This window comes from Danio aesculapii, chromosome 13 (assembly GCF_903798145.1).
Source record: "Danio aesculapii chromosome 13, fDanAes4.1, whole genome shotgun sequence".
Taxonomy (NCBI): Eukaryota; Metazoa; Chordata; class Actinopteri; order Cypriniformes; family Danionidae; genus Danio; species Danio aesculapii.
The window spans coordinates 16,033,703-16,055,432 of record NC_079447.1 but is presented as its reverse complement, the minus strand read 5'-3'; the positions used below and the strand labels follow the sequence as shown (position 1 = coordinate 16,055,432).

Here is a 21,730-nt window from a genome sequence, read left to right as displayed (position 1 = left end):
CTTGTTGGTTTGGATGTAAAATCACCTCCTAAATGGTTAAAAATGCTATTAATGATACTCCAGAGTAACAATATTACACTGCCTCATGTTAATTGTGCTTGAAAGGCAGTCTCAGGTCAGAGGACTCCTTCTTAGTTCACCTCCACAGAGAATGCAGATCACAGGATTCACATAAAGACATCTGGGATCCCACTAACATCAAGACAAAACGCTTCTCAGGGGGGTTTCTGCTACAGTGAGCAGATCTCTGAGGTAAAACTTGTACAATAAACATGCACCATGTATCCAGTGGCTTGTACACTGATAACACACGCAAACTTTAAAGGACTATTAAAGGGATAGCTGAACAAAAACTGTAAATTCTGTCATCGTTTACTCTGCGCTGGTCTCAAAATAGCAACACTTTGCGCCATGCAAGTCTTGCGCCTTATTATGCCAGGTATTTGATAGTGCCCTTAATTTCTGAAAACAAGACAATATTTTTTGCTTGTCTAGACGATGCTTCTTGATTTAAGAATTTAGAAATATTTGGATTACCTCATACCCTAAGACACTAATTTGAAAAGCTCTTAATGTAAACGATTCATAACATAAATTCCAGAAAAGTCAGGAAGTCAGAGAGAAAACAATATGAATGAAAGCATGCTAGTGTTCAATATAAATGAGTTTACAGGTGTGTGTCTAGGATTTAGCTGTCTGCAATTCCTGTGTGAAAGAGAGAACAATCGACTGTGCACTAATCAATATCTATCCCAAAGCACATAACCTGGAGAGACTCAGGCATATACAACATAAGCCAGTAGAGGATGCAAAGGACGATATGACTTTGTAAACGGTTCAGGTTCTAGGAGAAAGAATTTTACCAACAATCAGACGTGATTAAGTATTTGACCAATCAATAGAGAGCAGGCTTCTTTTTTTATTAGTCTCAGTCTCAGATGGCACATCCACAGACCAGTGAGGACAGAAATTTGAAGTTTTCTGAAATACTGGGGACCTCAGTGCCTACTTTCAAAATTAAGCAGACATTTTTACAGTACATGACGAAAAATAGAGCTGTGAATTTAGACAGCTGAAAGTGGCATTATTTTGTGCTGAAAGAAAATTATCAAAAATTATGATCAGGGTTTCTGCAGGTTTCAAGTCAAATTTTAGATCCTTTAAGACCATTAAGAATGAAATTTTAGACTTCTACAGAGTTGGCCTGGTATTATCATGTGGAATCATGTAATTGTTTTTAGGTTTTGTATAACAGCTGTTGTGAACTGTATCTTTTTGCAATAAAAAACTTAAATATAAAAAATAAAGTTTTATTGAGATGCATTGTTGGTCATTGGATGGATATCGGCGCATATTAGGTAGCTTTACTTGAACAAAGCAAAATTAAGACCTGTTTAAAACGATTTAAGACCTACAACACAATATGTCACTGAATTTAGGACTTTTTAAGGCCTAAAATTTAGGTTTTGAAATATAAGACATTTTAAGACTTTAGACCCAGCGGACACCCTGATTATACAAAGATCTTTCTTCCAGCAATCCTTTTTTTGCATTATAAAAGCAATCTTATCTGTGTGTTGCACTCTGTTTTGTTTGTTTGTTTGTTTGTTTGTTTTTTTCATTCAGCTATTAATTTAGTTATTTAATTTTTTATTTATATAATAATTTAAAATCAGTAGTCAGCTATGTAATTTAATATAATAATTTAAAATCAGTAGTCAGCTATGTAATTTAATAAGACTTTTTATAGAATTTACCATTAAATGATTTACCATTTTATTAGTAGTAGTAGTAGTAGTAGTAGTAGTAGTAGTAGTAGTATTACTTGACCCACACCATCATAATTGAACTGTGTGGTACAAGTACTTCATTCATTCATTTTCCTTCGGCTTAATCTCTGATTTGTCAGAGGTCGCCACAGCGGAATGAACCGCTGTCTATTCCAGCATATGCTTTACGCAGCAGATGCCCTTCCAGTCGCAACCAGTTCATCCAATTGACCTATACTGCATGTCTTTGGACTGTGGGGGAAACCAGAGCAACCGGAGGAAACACAAGCAAACACATGGAGAACCACTGAGCCACAGTGCCGCCCCATTTAGCTATTAGTTTAGTTATTTATTTTTATTATATTTATTAATTTAAAATCAGTAGTCAGGTATGTAATTTATATACTTTTCACAGAATTTACTATTAAATGATTTTACATTTAATAATTGTTATTATTATTATTATTATTATTATTATTATTAGTAGTAGTAGTAGTAGTAGTAGTAGTAGTAGTAGTAGTAGTAGTAGTAGTAGTAGTAGTAGTAATAGTAGTTTTACTTGACCCAACAATCATAAATTAATAGGATTGTGTGGTACAGTAATAATAATAATAATAATAATATTTCCCAGAGATGGGTTGCAGCTGGAAAGGTATCTGCTGCGTAAAACATGTGCTGGATAAGTTCGGGGTTCATTCTGCTGTGGCGACCCCGGATTAATAAAAGGACTAAGCCGAAAAGAAAATGAATGAATGAATAATAATTATAATTCAATAGATTTTTCAATGAATATTTGTTTATAAGATTATGATATAAAAGAATGACTCAACTTCAAGGATTGTAATGTCATTGTATGATGTTGTAAAGCAGTCTTTTTTTCATTGCTATTGGTGTTTTAACACCTGTTTGACTTGTGTTGGCCAAACGAACTCTAATATTATAACTTAAATTATTCAATTAACTCAATTTTAATTATTACTTTGCTTCAGGTGGCATGTTGGCTCAGTGGTTAACACTGTCACCTCACAGCAAGAAGGTCACTGGTTCGAGTCCTCGAGCCCCAATCCAAAGACATGCGCTATAGGTGAAATGGGTAACCAAAATTGGCCGTAGTGTATGATTGTGTGTGTGAAGGAGTGTGTATGGGTGTTTCCCAGTACTGGGTTGTGGCTGTAAGGGCATCCGCTGCATAAAACATTTGCTGGAATAGTTGGCGGATCATTCAGCTGTGGCAACCTCTTAAAATCAGGGATTAAACTAAAGGAAAACGATTGAATGATTGAATTACTTTGTCTCCTGCTTCTGCTCATCTTGGCTGATAGAAGACTGTTAATACAGTTTTGGGTTGTAGACAGATACCAGACAAGACTTGCTGTTAACAGGTTTTGGGTATTAGACAACTCTTCTGGCTGCTTGTTTGGATCCCAGGCAAAACAGATATTTTCTGACAGGATCATATATACGGGGTAGATCTGGCATGGAGATTGTGATCAAACACAGCACACGACTGAAATCTGCTCACCATGTCTTAATTACTGTGCTGGGTTTTACCTCTAGTCTAAAAAAGACTATTTTATGGCTCATTTAATTGGGTGGAGCAGCTGTGAATGTAAGTGAGTGCCACCATGGATCTTATAGCTGGGCTGAATAATAAATCAACATTAAATCGCATTTGTGAATTAGCAAAAACCGCGATTGGTTTCCACATCATGTGAGGAAAGTACGGTGATGTGATCAGGAGTAAATCTTCTCTGAAGGCCAGAGGGTGCTCTCAGGAGTCCCACAGAACAACTAAACATGCCCCAAAGAAACCCAGGAATTACCAGTCCATGGGAAATCTCTAAAACGTGGGATAAACAGAAGAATAAACTGCTTTCATTTGATCGATTGAATAAATTTTTCTGATAATAAGTATTTAATGATGAACGCCTTTGTTACTGCTTATTAGAATGCCATGTTATGTGCTTTATTCTATGGAAGATAACAGAATTTCACAAAAGGACTAAAACGTCATTATATGTGGCATTTGCATGTTCTTTCGTAGATAACACTAGCAACATTTACTTAAAATGGCCTTAGTTCACCAGTAAGCTAACAGCTGTGAATATCAAAGAATTTTATATTTTCAGATTATTTGCGATTTGACTAATCACATGATATTATCTCATGCGATATTTTGCGTAGCTTGGCAGAGAACTATGGCTCTGTGTAGTAAATGCTACTCCAGCTGAACATGTACATTTATTGTTCAGCCTACCTTATAGCTACACAAATTCACATTCATGCTGCATAAAAACACACAACTGCAAAGACACCACAAATGTTGTGAGTCAACGCAGAAATGGAAGTAAACTAAGACTTGATAAAGTGAGAGCATATGGGGAACACTAAACTGACAGAACTTATAGGTCTGTTTTCTTTTTGATGTTATTAGCACATAAACTTGGCCAAAATAAGGTGTAAAATAGACCAGACTTGTAATCAGTCAAAAGTCGGTGTAAGTGATGCTTCCTTCACTGAGGTTTCTTTCTGCCAACATTTCGACATTCATTCAGAGGGAGAGCTGTTGCTGCAGTTTAGACTTTCACACTGCAAGAAAGTGATTTTCTTGTCTTGTTTCTAGTCCAAACTATCTAAATTATTCAATTAAAAAGCATTCAAGTACAAAGTATGGTTTTGCTTTCAGAAAAAAAGAAGTCAAATTTAAGCGAGTTCCTCCTTAAAACAAGCTAATTATTTGCCAATGGGGTAAGTAAAATAATCTAAAATGAAAAAACAAGTTTATTTTGCTCACCTCACTGAAAGATTCTACTGCATGTTTTAAGGAAAAAGTTGCTTAAAATTTACTTGTTTTTTATGAAATGAAAATACTTCAAGATTTCAGACATGCTTAGATATTTGGACAATAAACAAAACAAAAATGGTAAAAAAAAGAGGCTATTTTTCAGTGCTCTCTCAAAACCATCAAGCTCTTTTAAAAGTTTAAAGTAATAGAAATAATAAACTTGTTTTATCAACTTGTTCAATCTTTCAAGATCTTAAGATGTTAAGCACTGCTATTTTACCTGAAAAGCCAACTGCAACTTCTGCAAAAAAAGTGTCAAACATTCTCACAATAGAAGAACAATTGAAATGAAATTTTACTCTCAGAAAACCCAAAAGTGGCACATTACAGTAGCTTCAGATTTGCAATCACACTTGAACATTGTTGTGGAAAACTAATGAAGCAAACTTTTGTTTCTGAATCCAAAATAAAACAAAAAGTGCTTCAGGGGTAGTTAATGTGTCGGTGCTTCATATTCATTCATAAAGGCAAATAATAAATAGCTAAATCATACATTGTAAGTAGGCCCACACAGAATCTGTGCGTGCAGGAATTCGCAAGATTTCCACAGATCTTTTGCCCCATCATTGAGTCAGTCTATTTACTTACTTTCGTCATAAATGTGTGTAAATTTATATTTATTACGTTTTTAAATTGATTTTAGTAAAATTATTGACTAATTTGAAAATGTTTCATATGATTTATTTACAATACAGTTTGTAAAGTAATATTTTCTGTCTTTTAGTAGGTTATATTATATGAGAGACTTGCTTTGTTTATCAAATAAGTGGATCTAATTGGATTTGCATTGTAAACATTAAATAAATATTAAAAATTTTATTATTAAATATTTTTATTAAATATTAAAAAGTTTTTAGTTTTGATACTCCCAAAAGCATTCTGCATAAATCCACAGATTATTTTTTACAAAACTCTGCACAGAAATATCTAAAAATGTCCGAAGATTCTGTCTGGCCTTAGTTATAAGTTATGCGGATTCATAAAGATAAACAACAAAATCATAAGTCCAACGCATACGAAAAGTATGTTGAAAAAAATGAAAAAGATTTAAGATTCTTTACATTTTTCCCACTTACTTTTCGAGTGCCTTGGACTTATGAGTTCATTGTTTAGACATTTGTTTCTATTGTGATTTTAACATGTGAAGCTCATGTTTTTTTCGAGTTTTCTAATTTAACAGTGCCACAAATTAAGCATCCAATTCCTTTTATTTGTTTACTCAAAAAACTACTTTTATGTTGTTCAAACTACTTATTTTAAAATGAGTTGAAACAACACAATTATATGCTGTGTTCACACCAAACGCAGATGAAGCGTCAAGCGTGAGCGATTAAGTCAATGACATCCTGTGTGAATGAGGTGGCGCAAATGAGTTGAGCGCTTTGCACATTTGACGCCCTTATTGCCTGAATCACTCAAGTTGGCATATCTGAACTTCAGCGGACCATTCGCGCCGCACTAACCAATCAGGAGCTTGCTCTTGTAGGGGTTGTGATTATGACGTAGTGCCTGTTGTTGGTGTCTTGAGAGGAAGACCTCCTGCCGACACTGGACAACAGCTCATGAAAACTGGGGTCAGCTCAGTCTGAAGCACCACTGAAAGTTCCATCATCTAGGTCTTGTTTCTGGAGGAGTTTATGAATTCACAGAGCTGGGTGCACCTCTGAAAGAATCTAGTGGACTCAGGCGCAACGGCGAACAAATCTACACGGTTTTTCAGCCTGTCTAAAGCACAGCTAATCTCTCAATAAAATTCATGTTAGGCATTTACCAATGAAGCTAAAGTTACCGTGACATACAGAAGGCCCGCACATGATGCTAATCTGTGTCTGTTTGTGAAGTGAATTAGACGTATGAATGAAGCAAATTTGACGTGTGAATAAAGCGAATTTGACGCGCAAATGAAGCAAGTAAACTCAAAATGTTCACACGTCTATTTAGGTGCCAAATAGTGTGATATATCCACGTTTTTTTGTGGGGACAACTTAAATGTTTCGTTCAATCAACTTAAATTTCTAAAAACGATTAAGCTAAATTAATTGATTTGTGTTGGGACAACATAAAGGAATTGTGTGGAACCCAGCCTTTCTTATACAGTGTATCCTAAACTGGTCCAAAGCAATGAAATGATAGGTCCGCTCACCTCATCCACGTTTTCAAAAGCGTTGATGATGTCGTAAGGCAGACAGGACAGCAAATCTATAACGAACCAAGTCTTCAGGTAATTCATCCTGATCAGTTTGGGGTCTGAGATCACCTCTCCTCCTGGCCCGACAAACGTGGTGTGAAAGTTGAGCACGATGTCTACGAGGAAGATGACGTCCACAACGCTGTCCAGAACCAGCCACGTGACGTTATTCTGTTTGGTCTTGAAGGAGACATTGTAAGGAACCATGATGGCAGTGTAGAAGGTCAGGATGAGGATGACCCAGTCCCAAGTGGTCTTAAATGTACAGTAGTGTAAGATGATGTGAGGCGGGGTTTTAGGGGCTTCCTGCTTGTACTGCGGAAGTATGTCAGAGCCCAGCTGAAGCACATGAGAAAGACAAACAAGACAAAAAGAGATAAAGGGTCTGTGAGGGAAAAACATTTACATTTAGTCATTTAGCAGACGGTTTTGTCCAAAGCGACTTACAATTGGAAAATGGAAAAGAAATACACCAAAATTCACAAGTTTATGAATATTAATGAATGATTTAACATTTATGCTAAATTTCATGCATGGTTACCTTTTCATATATTTTGCATCTCCAGGATAAACCATAAAATCCATAAAATTAATGGATATTTATCTTAAAATATGAACTCCTACTATACCTACAGTAATTTGACGGTGTCTCTATCTTTTGGTACTTACTACTAAAGTTAAATAAACATTTGGATGAAATTATTATTAAATATGAAATTTGCTCATTTAAAAAAATGTGATCATCTCTACGTTGTGGTCAACTCTGCTACATCAGTTCCAAAAAGGCATAATACTGATTGAAAAGCATGTGATTTGCTCCAAGTGATGTCACTTCCTCTGGTGGGAAACTCCAGAAGGCATTAAGCCATGCAATAACTTGTCATACATTTTTACAAAATCTTTAAATTACAGCAACAGCAGATTAATTAAATGTCAACTCGTTATGCAGCCTGATCGTATAAAGAAATGTCAGTATTTTACGTTTTAGCAGTTTAGTGGCGAACTTGTACAAGTTCAGTCGTTTTAAAAATGCACAATTTTTAAAAAGGAGGTGTGGCACTGAACACCGCCCTTAAACCAGACCGTCATTGGGGAATAAGGAAATCGTACTAACTTGTATGAATGAGATTCATGCAAATTAGTCACTAAATTAAAAGTTACGGATTGCCATGAGATTGTGTTGGTTATTGTGATACTTGAATTCTCATTTACTTTTGAAAACTATAATATGATGAAAATACCAAGCGGCAATGTCCGCTCTCCTCAAGAAGCTAATGCGGAGGTAACTGATACTGCAATTCATTAAAATTCCTCTAGTCAGGGCTCTATAATAGAGCAGATTTCTATTAAGCCCACTGTTAAAATGGCTAACTTTACAGCAGAAGAAAAGGTGTTTACAGTCTGGTACAATGAACGATTTTGGTGTATATAGCTATTATTACCCTTTAGGACAACTGTGAGGGGAGTACATTTTTTATAGCTCACCCGTTTCATTAATATTAAGTTATATTAAGTCTATATAATTAAGGGCGTGTCCACTTGAGTGACAGTTAGGTCTCGCTGGTTACCATCATGTCAACTCAGCTGATTCCGGCTGATTAGTATTTTTGTTTTGTTTTATGCAGCTTTACACAGTCAGTTGTCTTTTGGAATTATTTCCTACAGTTATCAGATGATATGGGATGCTGTGGTGCACTTAATTGTGCTCACAAACCATTCACGTGCCCTCCATTTCCCAGGTGAGTGAAATTATATACTTATACCATCTCTATAATGTATTTGGCTTATTTAAGATAATTTATAATTTTCTTTAGAGCTTGAATGCACTCCAGAAATTAGCAGATTGATTAGTTGTAGACTATAGAACAGTCATCTGAAGGGTTGTCATACCAGTGTTATGCCTGGATTTCATTAATAGCCTTGAATTTACTAACACAGACTATATTTGAAGCATTTGGAAGTAGTTAGCGTTTTCCTCCTGTAGAAAAACGTACTCAATGTATTACAACAGTGTTTTTTAAAAGACTAAAGACTTTATTGTTATAGTACACAACCAAGCACATGTGGTCAGAACACAAACGAGTCGCAAGTAATGAAGTATTAAGAGTTTCTCCCAAAGAAAAGCCCCTCTAAGCAAAATACCAGCAGGCAGCTGTAGCTCCGCTCACGATCCGCCTCTTTGCCCTTCTTGGTATCCCCGGTAGGCACGATGACATGCAAACAAAAATAGCAATGGTTGGCTATGCTTACTTGTAGCTTAATTTGTGCTCTTCAGAAACCTATAGGTGACGTCACGGATACTACATCCATATCTTTTACAGTCTATGGAAAATACATTAAATTCTGTGTTAGCCATGCCATGGGGTAACTGGTTTAGCGTCTTGAGCTAAAGCACAAAATAGTGAAACATGTCAACTCTGTTAGTGGTTTAAAACTGTTTAACAATAAGATAAACAGCAATTAGTAACCAAATCATATCAGAGTATATCATTTTGCATTAATAATGGATTCAGTTTACTGTAAATTAAATGTGTTCTATATCATTCCAGTTTAAGGGAAATGAATGCAAAATGCACCCACAGTTCATATAAATTTAGATATTTTAAGCAACAACGTGAGAATGAAAATGACTGTAAAAAAGCCCTCAGGAAAGTGTGTGTGTTTCAATATTGATACAAGCGCTGGCTTCCCAGGACAATACACTGTTCATTGCATACTTCGCATGTCTGTATAACAGAGTATTTGCTTTACTTAGAGACTGAACACAATTTCCTTTTCTAGAGACAAAGACAAACAGAAGAGGATGGAAGGAGAAAGACAGACTGAGATCGTATACTGTATCGATCTGCTCTATTTATAAGTTTTGTGAAAAATGTCTAATAGAGATGCAAGAAAAGAGGGCTAATAAGAAAGAACTCAAATGCAAATATGGTGGTTATATTTTGAATGCTAAGAAATGGTTCAGTGTAGTTTTAAGTTTATACAATAAAAATAAATATGCATTAAAGTCAAATCAGCAACTAAAATATATCTGGCATCAAAAGATAAACTGTTTTCATTTTCTTGAAGATTTTTTTATAAATCACTGTAAAATCGAGGCAATACTGTGAAATAAAACGAAAGAGGTACAATTGTATGCATTTTAAATCAATTGAAAAGATTAATTTAAAATATTTGTATTTTTTAAATGTAGAAAGTAGTGGTTTTCATCATTTATATAGTTATTAGGTTTTAGGCTTAAAACCTTAATCTAGCGTTAAGAGCACCACAGGTATTCATTTTGATCTGATTTGAATTGTATTAACCTCCTGAAAATCATTCATTTATTCATTCGTTTTCCTTCGGCTTAGTCTCTACTTCAGAGGTCCCACAGCGGATTGACCCGCCAACCACTCCAGCATATGTTTTACACAGCGGATGCCCTTCCAGCTGCAACCCAGTACTGGGAAACACCAATACATACTCATTCACACTTATACACTACGGGTAATTTAGTTTATTAAATTCACCTCCCAGCAAGCATTTTTTGTTTTTTTAAAGATTAAAGCTTAGATTTCTCCACCTGTCAGGTTTTAAGCCATATGGGGAATAGCATGTGTATTTAGATAGAACTTGTTTGAACACACTTCGTTATTATTGTTCATTTATTTGTTACTGGAATTAAACTGAATTTAGAAATAGTTTTTAAACAAATCTTTGCGCTTAACAAACTAAATTAATTATGTAGGTTAATTGATGTCTGTGTACAACACGTTTCCTTATCTACGAAAGAGAGGAAGTGAAAGTAAAGGCCGATTGGAGGACGCTCATTCTCGCGCTGCAGATAGTCTGTTTTAACTGTTTTCTCGTTAGTGAAGCGTTCAGTTTTTCCATTTACAAAGTCTGCCATATAAATAGCAAAAGCTCCATGGCGCGACGCAACTAACTCTTAAAGGGAATGGGAGTTGAGACTCTGATTGGTTTATTTTCAAAACACACCTATAACTCATTTACAGAATTGCCATGGCGCAAACCCTATTTTCTGTCTTTAAAATAGCAAAGGTGGACTTCGATACGCCCTTAATGCTTTTGCGCCCTGCGCTTCAGATTTTGCGCCTACATTGTTAAAATAGAGCCCATAGAGTCAGTCTAATCTGTCTATTTGACGACTAGTCTAATTTGGCCTATTCTTAGACATCTATGAGATTTTCACTGACAGCCCAAGTTTAGCCTGTTTTTAGCCAAGCTGTCTATGTTAGATGTCTATTTGACTTCTATTAAACACAAAATTGTTTGCTGGGCTATAGCGCATGTCTTTGGGCTGGGGGGGAAACTGGAGCACCCGGAGGAAACCCACACGGACATGGGGAGAACATGCAACTCCACACAGAAATGCCAACTGAACCCAACCGGGACTCGAACCAGCAACCCTTCTTGCTGTGAGGCGACGGTGCTGACCACTGAGCCACCGTGCCACCTCTTGAAAATCAAAAAATCATCTTTAATGTTCTACTGAGAGGGAAATCCACCTACATCTGACAGAAAGTTCAGATTGATCCTTTAACTGGATAATGTTACCAAGCAAAGATAAATGAGGAAGCTAAAATCACAGTAATGTTTGTATTTCCTGCAACATACTTTGATTCTTGTAATGTTCACAAATAAAAACTCTTCACAGTCCACAAGATTCAGACAATCCAATGCTTCCTGACACAAATACTCATTTAATATAATATAAAATAACACAATTGCCCCCTCTTTAACACAGCAGTGACAGCGATAAATGACAAATGAGGAAAGCCGAAAAAGTAAACAGGGGTTATACGGACACACACATCCACTTTCATCTTGTGTAATTATTAATAGCAGCTTCTGGATGCACACTGTAGACTTGTGCTCTCCAACAGACATGTGTGAGATTGCGTTAGCAGCAGCGTCCTGTGTGTGATTCTATTACAAGTTTTGTCCTACGTGAGATGAAGTTTTGCATACCTTGTACTGCACAGTCAAGGATGTAAGCAAATGCTGCCACTGGGTGTGTGTGTGTGTGTGTGTGTGTGTGTGTGTGTGTGTATGTGCGGTGTGTGTGTGTGTGGTCTCACCTCTGCGAGTCTGGAGGGTTTGTGTGATGTGACGGTCGGTTCTGCTTACAGGCGTTGATCTGCTGAATGGTGCTTTTGCTGTTGGTCAACGCTCGAGTCAAACGTGCAAACTTGGTCCAACCTAAAAGATATTAGATATGTGTGAAAGACACATGTAAGATTGAAATTTTAGACTTATACAGGGGTAACACTAAGAATTTTTTTTGTAAAGGCCTAGTTACTTCTGTAAATAGTTTTTCTATAATAAAATATTTTGTAAAGGGATGTGTTGCTTTAGTTTTCTTTCCCTGATTCAGGAATTTATTTTTGGATATTTGCTTAAAAAATGTCTAACCGGCGGAATTGTATCTGTTTGCAATAAAAAAAGTTTTGAGATGGATTACTGTAGTCGGTCTGATTGAGTAGTTTACTTGCACATAAAAAATTAAGACTTGTTTAAAATGATTTAAGACCTACAGGACAATATTTCAAGTGAAACAAAATTTTATTTTTTAAATTTAAGCATTATAAGACCCTGCGGATTTGTAGCCTGTCTCTCCACTCAGATTTTCCATCTCACATTTTTTCTTTCATTCTTAGAAAACTGCAATTGTCAAGGCTTGTCTTGTAAACGTTCTCTTTATTTCTCACAATTATATATATTTTTCTAACTATAAGATTTTCAAAACTTTACAAGTGTGAGATGTTATATCACAAAGTCTGCCTTGTAAGTCACGATTCCTTTTAATTATTTTATTTTGTGCTGGGAACACAGACTAGTTTAGCAGAAGTTTCACAATTCACAATGGCTTTTGCCAGCTCTATGAGAGTGTTGGAATGAGACCATGTAAACATTTTTCAGCCCAATAAACAAGCTCCCGCCAACAAACAAACAACAAACCACAACACACACACCGCGCACACACACGCGCACCACCCACACACCAAACACACACACACGACAAACACACACACACACAAACACACAAGTGCTACAAAATAACACTTCTGCATGAATGCCAAAGGAAAAAGCTGGGCAATGCTTTGTCCGATCATAAAACAACTGTTTATTTATATGACTTGAGCACATTAGAGGAAGTGTTTATCTGTCGCAACAAGCTCAAGTACAACAAGCTGTATTGGCATGTCTGTTTACTTCCGTGCTGAAAATAATCTGTATGATATTAAAACAAACGCACTATTTATGCAACTCATAACAAGACATAACAAGTGGACTGTTTCAACAGCATATGTATATATTTGTGTATGCGTGTGGGTGTTTAAACTCACCCCGGGTGCTTTCATCTTCATAATAGGCTGTTTAAAGACGGTGATGTCCTTAAATGTGCACAGGAACAGAACCACTTTGTCATTTTCATTGCGGATTGGTGCTATCTGCAGGTAGCAACAAACCGGGGTTCCTGTAAGAGTCAGAGGTCTAAATTAGTATCATTGCATGACTTCTGATAGCACCAGGATTACATCTAAGTCAGCTTAACATGATTGTCTGTTGTTTAAGAGACTTCTACTAGACATTACACAATTATCACCATACTGTAACACACCATACGTAGCCATGTGCAGAGCTGAGGGTAGTAATGGATTTTCACGTAATCAGGATTACATAATAAGGAAATTAGAGTAAACATTTCTTTTTATTTATTCATAAGCAGACTATAGTTACTTTTTTAATGGATGACAAGTCATTGACATAGCAGTGATACAGTGCATCTAGAAAGTATTCATAGCGCTTCACTTTTTCATGTTACAGCCTTATTCCAAAATGGATGAAAATTCATTATATTTCCTCAAAATTCTACACACAATACCCCATAATGACAATGTGAAAAAAGATTTATAGAAAGTGTTGCAATTTTATTAAAAATAAAAAGCTGAAAAATCACATGTACATAAGTATTCACAGCCTTGCCGTGAAGCTCTAAATTGAGCTCAGGTACATTCTGTTCCCACTGATCATTCTTGAGATGTTTCAGCAGCTTAATTGGAGGTCACCTGTGATAAATTCAGTTGATTGGACATGATTTGAAAAGGCATACACGCTGTTCTATATAAGCTCCCCAGGGTTGAGAGTGCATGTCAAAGCACAAACCAAGCATGAAGACAAAGGAATTGTCTGTAGGACCGCCGAGATGGGATTGTCTTGAGGCACAAGGCTGGGGAATGTTACAAAAAATTTCTGCTGCTCTGAAGTTCCAATGAGCACAGTGGCCTCCATCATCCGTAAGTAGAAGATGTTTGGAAATACCAGGACTCTTCCTAGAGCTGGCCTGCCATCTAAGCTGAATGGGGAGAAGGGCCTTAGTCAGGGAGGTGATCAATAACTCGATGGTCACTCTGCTCTGAGCTCCAGCGTTCTTCTGTGGAGAGAGGAGAACCTTACAGAAGGACAACCATCTGTGCAGCGGCAATCCACCAATCAGGCCTGTATGGTGGAGTGGCCAGACGGTCTGATGAGACTAAAATTGAACTCTTTGGAGTGACTTGCCAGACCTAATCCTATTGAACATCTCTAGAGAGATCTGAAAATGGCTGTACACCATTGCTTCCCATCCAACCTGATAGAGCTGTGAGAAGGTTACGGCAAAGACGAATGGGCAAAAACTCCCAAAGGACAGGTGTGCCAAGCATGTGGACATCATACTCAAAAAGACTTGAGGCTGTAATTGCTGGACAAAGGTGCATCAACAAAGTATTGAGCAAAGGCTGTGAATACTAATGTACATGTGATTTTTCAGTTTTTTTTATTTTTATATAAATTTGCAACAATTTCAAAAAGGTTTTTTCACATTGTCATATTGGGGTATTGTTGTGTAGAATTTTGATGGAAATAAATGAATTTAATCCATTTTGGTATAAGGCGGTAACATAAAAATGTGATAAAGTGAAGCGCTATGAATACTTTCTAGAGGCACTGTATTGTAAATGTCATGAAAGATTGTTTTTTGTAAAGTAGCTGTTTTTCTAAATTCACTCAATTTTAAGTAAATGTTTTAAAATTGTAACATGTAAATGTGTTTTATTCAGTTTTGCTATCAGGCTATTAATTTTCGTTTTTTGAAGTATTAACTGTCCATGCATTGCATTTTAAGTGAAGATGTTGGTTATAAAAAATTAAATATATTTATTTCTTTGTCTCTGTCAAAATAGTACAAGATTTTCTTACTTAGCAATAAACAGTGTTGGGGTAACACGTTATAAGTAACATGTGTTGTGTAATAATATTACTTTTTAAAGTAATGAGTAAAGTAACACTTTTAAAATAAGTAATATCATTGAGTTACTTTTTTAAAAAATGTAATGCGAGTTAGTTTTACCTTGCTTATTTGGCTTTTATAAAAAAATAATATTATATAAAAAATATATTGCGGAATAAAATTACCTTTAGGAACAGAAAGTCGTCTCGCACTCATCATCATCAGGTCTGTTTTTTCACAGCAGATGAGTCAGTGTACAGTTCTGGTAATTTAATAATTCAGAATATTGGATTATTTCGAGTTGAACTCATCGAAGAAAAGTAGTGGATTGTCATTAAATGTGAATAAAGCACTGTTTCTATCCAACGAGTGAAAGAGAACAAAATCGTCACTTCCTGATTATCTGGCGCCAAATATCAACAGTAAAAGAGTAATTTGCTGCGGTAGGAGAAGCTGCGTGAATCTTTTCTTCATTTAATAAACTAATTGCAATCTGTATCTCAATAAACAGTGAAATTTACTAACTAATAACACAAAACTTTCAAAAGTAGCAAACACAATACTCAACATGCTTTCATTAATCTGTATATACTTCATGTTTAGTTCTGGGTTCAGAAAGTTCTGAAAATCTAATTTAATAATTTTTTTTCAAGGAAAATTAAGGTGTAGTTTATGTAGGGGATTGTTAAATGCAGAGCTCCTCAATAAAAAGAGGAAAAAACACCTGCAAGTTCTGAAAGACATCAAATCTCAGGCAGGTAAGGAAAAGTAACGCAATTAGTTACTATTTTGGGAGAGTAACTCAATATTGTAATGCACTACTTTCAAAAGTAACTTTCCCCAAAACTGGCAATAAAAGTAATCTAAATGTAATCCAAAGTAGTTGGATTAGGCTATGCATTTTGTCATGTAATTTGCAATCTGAAACTAATTCATAAGCAAACTAAAGTCATAAGTAATCTACCCAGCTCTGCCTACAGTATGCGCATATGTTTGTTTAAGATCCCACTTACTGTTCTTTCTGTACAGCAGCACTTCAAAGCAGTTGGACTCATAGTTGTCAAAGGCCTGTCGCACCTTGTCTATGGTCTTCTTATCTGTCAGCTCTCCATACATAAAACTACAGACAGGTTATTCAGTCAGACATTAATAAAGAATTTTAAAAAATCTATTTTCAAGAACTACAACAAACTAACATTTTAATAGACCTGTCAATATACATTTGAATGGTTGGGAGGTGCAAGAGAACAATAACGTTGCCACTCTGCTATGTCTTGTATATATCTGTGCATGCAAAGGTTATCCTTGATCCTTATGATCAATATTCTCAGTTCATATTTATATTCTGATTCTTAAATATGTGTAACACATCTTTGTTTAAGCATCTTAATAATAATCATTTTAGTTTATCTATGCTGGTTGATGGGAGCTGCCATGTTAGTCTGCACTGCAGAGGAGAGATTAGATTTACCTCAAGTAAACTCAAAAAATAAATAAAAGAGGCTGTTTAATTGTAAACGTTCTACTTACAACTAACACAGTCAGATTATGTATAAAACGATTATCACTACCATCTCCATAAACATAAATATTTAGCTTTAGATATATGTATTCAAAAGTCCATAACCCGAAACCCATGTATATAATTGAAAACAGGTAAGCATTTATCTGCAAGTCATGCGCTCAACTTTCTCTGGCTCAACACCAGCCTCTGCCGAACAAGCGAAACTTGCCGATTTGACAAGGGGCGTGGCAGAACTGAAACAGTGTCTAAGCTGTTCACCAATCACAACTCACTAGGGCAGTTAACCAGTCATAACACATTTCCTTTGGGAGGGCAGGCCTTCATCAAACCAGAACTAATCGAGCAGTTTATATCAAGCTGGGGAGAAAGGTATTGCAGTCATGTAAATTATGGGCAAAATAATGACTTTTCTTAACCATCTACCATTATGTTATAAATACACCCCAAATAGAATCAAGACTTTGTAAAAGAGCATAACAGGACCTCTTTAAATAATCACCCCTCCCTGTATTAATTATAACCTACATAAATCTCAATAAAAGTCGCCTTTTTCCACATTTGCCAACAGATGACATTCATGGAATAATCAATAAAGATTAAACAGTACAGAGATTTTCTGAAATAAATACACACCTCACACATTAAGTAAAGCAAGACCAATTATGGCATCTTAAGCTGGTTGTTTCTTTTGCAGCACAGATAAAAGCTTATTAATGACTAAAGAATCTGTCAGTTGTGAACATGGCAGGAAGAAAGTGTGGTATGGAGGACATGGAAGACGGTATATCCATGACTCAGCATTTTAGGAGAGCTACTTAGCGAAATTGGACTGTTTGATACATCACAGTATGCCAGATCATTACTTGGCCAAAAAGATAATTTCACCATTTCCATAAAATCCATACATCATAAATGAATAATCGGTTATTTACATATAAACAGTAGAGTCAAAGTGAAGCAGAACCACAGAAGTCAATCACTTTTTGGTCATATAATAAATATAATTGACCCTTTTAATGGGCAGATCTCCCAAAATGAAAATGAGCCATTCATTTACTCACCCTCTGGTCATTTAAAAAAGTAGACCTTTTTTTTCTCTTTGTAGAACATTAAAGAATATCTTTACCTGAAACTGTGGTCCTTGAGTCATAAAATAAAAGAAAGAAGAAGAATAATACCTATGGCTCCTCACAGCACAGTGAAATAAAATGTCTGTGGTTGAAACTTCACATTATTTAAAACATTACTACCTTTAACGCACAGCCCCAGATAATAATTGATAACTGAGTTTGCACACATGAACATATTGTTCCAATTTATATAGTCTGCAGCAGCATTCAGGAAAGGCACCAGCAAGTACCATTTTGATTAACAAAACAACACGTGTCCTACCTCTCTGTAGATATTCAATTTGTTTTGCCAGTATGCCAGCAGCGAAAATCTTGGGCTGTGACAATGTGAAACATGTATTTTTCTCTGATGAGTCCACCTTCATTGTCTTTCCCACATCGGGGAGAGTTATATTGTGGAGAAGCCCCAAAGAAGCGTAACACCCAGACGGTTGCAACTACACTACCTTTAGCCAACAGCCTCTGCAATGATTGAAAACGGAGATCGCACCCAAGCATTCATTCATTTTCTTTCAGCTTAGTCCCTTTATTCATCACGGGTCACCGCATCGAATGAACCGCCAAATTATTCAGTATACGTTTACACAGTGGCTGCCCTTCCAGCTGCAACCAGTACTGGGATACATCCCTACACACTCATTCACACAACACCTATCACTATGGCCAATTTAGTTTATTAATTTACCTCTACCGCATGTCTTTGGACTGTGGGAAACCGGACCACCGGAGAAACCCACACCAACACATGGAGAACAGCAATCTCCTCACAGAAAGCCACTGATCCAGCTGGAGCTCAAACCAGCTACCTTCTTGCAGTGAGGCAACAGTGCTAAACCACTGAGCCACCGTGCCGCCCCACACATGAACATATTGGTTCCAATTTTCTAGTTTGCAACAGCATTCAGGATAAGCACCAGTAATTACCATTTTGATTAACAACACAACCTCTCTTTAGGTTTTAATTTTGTGTGCCAGTATGTTATTTTGACTTTCAAAGTAACTCTTTAACTTGCATATGATGAATCACCCTGGACCACAAATTCAGCTAAAATCTTTCTTGAACAGTCTCTACTGAAGACAAATTACAACTTGGATGGCCTGAGGGTGAGTATTAACAGCAATCTTTAATTAATTTAATGCATAATCGCGGCAATTGGTCTATGCTAGAAACATTTGAATTCAACAGTCTGAAATGGCAGATCTAAAGCACAGATAGATATCGTAAGTGTTCACAAGATGCACAAGAAGTTTGTATCTACATATATCCTGAAAGTAAGTCCAATTAGATGCAGTTTGTGTAGTCTGACCTACAGTAATGTCTGAAATAGCTAATCAGAGGAGAGAAGGTCAGAATACACTAAATATCCCTCAAAACACTGAAAACCTAAATGCGTTTTAATAATGAACTAGATGTAACTAGAAATACAATACATAAAAGTTTGAATCATGTATTACACAATCTAACCAAAAAAGCCGACCGTCCTGATCACCAATGTATAATTCACACACTGCATGACCCGTTTAATATGGTCTTCCGGATTTTTACTGTCATGTGTACAATCATCACTCACCTGCATGTGCTGCTTTTTCTGCATGACCTCTGCTCTGTGGTATCCAGACAGCTTGCAGAAGCCGTCATTACTGTAAAACTACAGGCCAGTCCACAATCTGAGCGTTTCCCAGCAAGAAACTTGTCTCTGAAGGTTTAGAGAAGGGAATTAGTGAAATGACACGCACTCATGCATTACTAATCTTTGCTTTACAGTTTATTACCTTCACTGATCTGCTGCAACATCTGGTATAAGGTCCAAAAAAATATGACTTTCAAAACCTTATCATCTACAATATGATGTTCTGTAGAATGAGGATGGAATGTTTTCAAATCTATTGTTAGATTTACTTTCAATGTTACTTGTATGAAAGAAACTAGAACTAAACATGGATTCTTTTTATGTACATCTGGGCCTTTACTGTAATGCCGTGGCGGTTCTAGGAGGGGGGGGTGTGGGTTAGGGGGGGTGCTCCCTTGTCAACAAGCTTATGACTCCAGAAGAATTATTTTTGTTTTATCGAACATTACTGTTAAAAAGTACATTGGTTTGTTAAAAATCACTTGGAAAACATTATTTTAAATTAATGGGAGGGCGAAATAAATTTACTTTTTTGTATCTGGTAAAGTTTAAGGTGCCTTGATATACCTGAACATTGAAAATGTGTTTTTCCTATTACAATACAAAGTTACTTGTCAAATAAATGAACATGAACGATTAATTTGAGTTTTAGTTATTGAATTGTCTTGTTTATGAAGAACTAGTCATGCATGAAAAAAATGACCTTTGAGTAACTGTTGAAGTAGTTTGTTATGCATGTTTAAAGTGTGCCCCCTAAAAGTACAAGTAACCCCTGCCCGGCCCCCCAGTTACTCTGGTCTAGAAACGCCACTGCTGTGATGGGAAATAAGGAGAGATGACGCCCCCTCTAGTGGTCATAAACGCAGCAGTGCGATATTTTGACCACCAGACTGCCTTTATGCCAGCTCGGATGTGTTGCTGGCGCAGCGATGTGGAGTGAAATTATTTTGGTGTGCCTTTTTAATCAGGTGAACGAGAAATGTATAATTATACTAAATTAGATATAATTAACGCTGAAAAATCATGCAAAGCTCCCCCTGCTGAAACATTTTACCGTTTAGAATTAACTAGCCAAATTGCTCCAGAGCAAAAACCACTACTGAAACACAACTCTCTATAAATCTCATTTTGTTTTGTAAAATGACGAAAATCGGCTTAATCGAAATAATAAATGAATGTGAATCAATATTTAGCAAGAATAAAATAAATGAATGCAAATTCTGCAATGCATTACATGTGGAATTAATATTGTTTTTAAATATGTAAATTACATAAAGTAATAACGACAGCTTTTTCTATTAAAATAAATATTACTATATGAATACAGACTTTATTTAGCATGTATTTCTCTCAAAGTCGCCCTCAAGAACAAATAAATGAATAATGCATAAAAATTCAGTGTGCACAGCTAAAATATCTAAAATTAATGAAGAACTTAAAGCTTTTTCATGCTCACCTTGATGCAATATTAATAATTGCAATACGAAGACATGTGCAAAACTCCACAATCATTACTTTGTTGTTTTAGCTATTCAATTCTGCTATATAAATAGTGCACTGTAAAAAAATAATAATAAAAAGTGACCAAATGCATTTCATAAACCACAAGCGTGTTTCTTCACCACTCGAGCGCCTGACGACTATTCTCCAGGAAAGTGTTTTGCGGTGCCACCAGCCCTCTCTTTCCCCCGGGCATCGTGTGGCTGTGGGTGTCGCGCTGCTCTCGTCAGGTGGGCACTCTCTGCGCGTGGAGTCTCAGCCGGTTGAACGGGGAGGCTCATGGTAACGTCGCGATCTGACTGCCCGGGAGCTTCTGTGTGCCACCCGCGCACGCTCTGGGCTCAAACGCGACAAGTCTGTGGGCACGGGGAGCTCCTGGCGCATGCGCAGCTGCAGTGAGGCGCGCTGACAGGAGCTGGGATCTCCAACTGAGCGCGCGCGAAATAAGCAACAGTGAATAACAACAACCTCGCCGCACAGAAAAAAACACAGGTTATCTGCTTGCCTTGAGCGTTATATACTCGACATTTCCGAGTTAGATATCAAATATTCACGTTGTGGAGAAATTAAATGTCAGTTTCAAAGGCGTGCTTTGCTATGATAAATGGCATTTAAAAAGTAATTATCGTTCTCAAAGCCCATATAATAATTTTGGTATAATTCTGTAAGGGTATAAGGGTAGACTATGACATTTTTTTACAAAAGCAGTTTTATCTGAATGACGTTCAGTCTCAATCCTCCAGTCAAAAAGAGGTTTTCTGTCTAGTTGTAATATTTTTAAAGGAGGATGTATTTGGTGAGCAACTCATTTAAAAAATACAAAATACATTTAATCTATTTAATAATTATTATTTTTTAAATTATTAT

The 21,730-nt window shown here is 36.3% G+C and overlaps 1 protein-coding gene across 1 annotated transcript in view; it reads right to left on the bottom strand.

Moving 5' to 3' along the window:
• kcnh5b (potassium voltage-gated channel, subfamily H (eag-related), member 5b) overlaps positions 1-21,059 on the bottom strand; it is a 79,122-nt gene extending 58,063 nt beyond the window's left edge. Inside the window, 10 exon segments of the mRNA XM_056470978.1 lie at positions 6,758-7,161; positions 11,900-12,004; positions 13,153-13,171; positions 13,174-13,283; positions 16,091-16,197; positions 19,304-19,320; positions 19,322-19,378; positions 19,380-19,429; positions 20,986-21,004; positions 21,006-21,059. Coding sequence (XP_056326953.1) covers positions 6,758-7,161; positions 11,900-12,004; positions 13,153-13,171; positions 13,174-13,283; positions 16,091-16,197; positions 19,304-19,320; positions 19,322-19,378; positions 19,380-19,429; positions 20,986-21,004; positions 21,006-21,059 — 942 coding nt within the window.
• Positions 21,060-21,730: the final 671 nt, after the last annotated feature.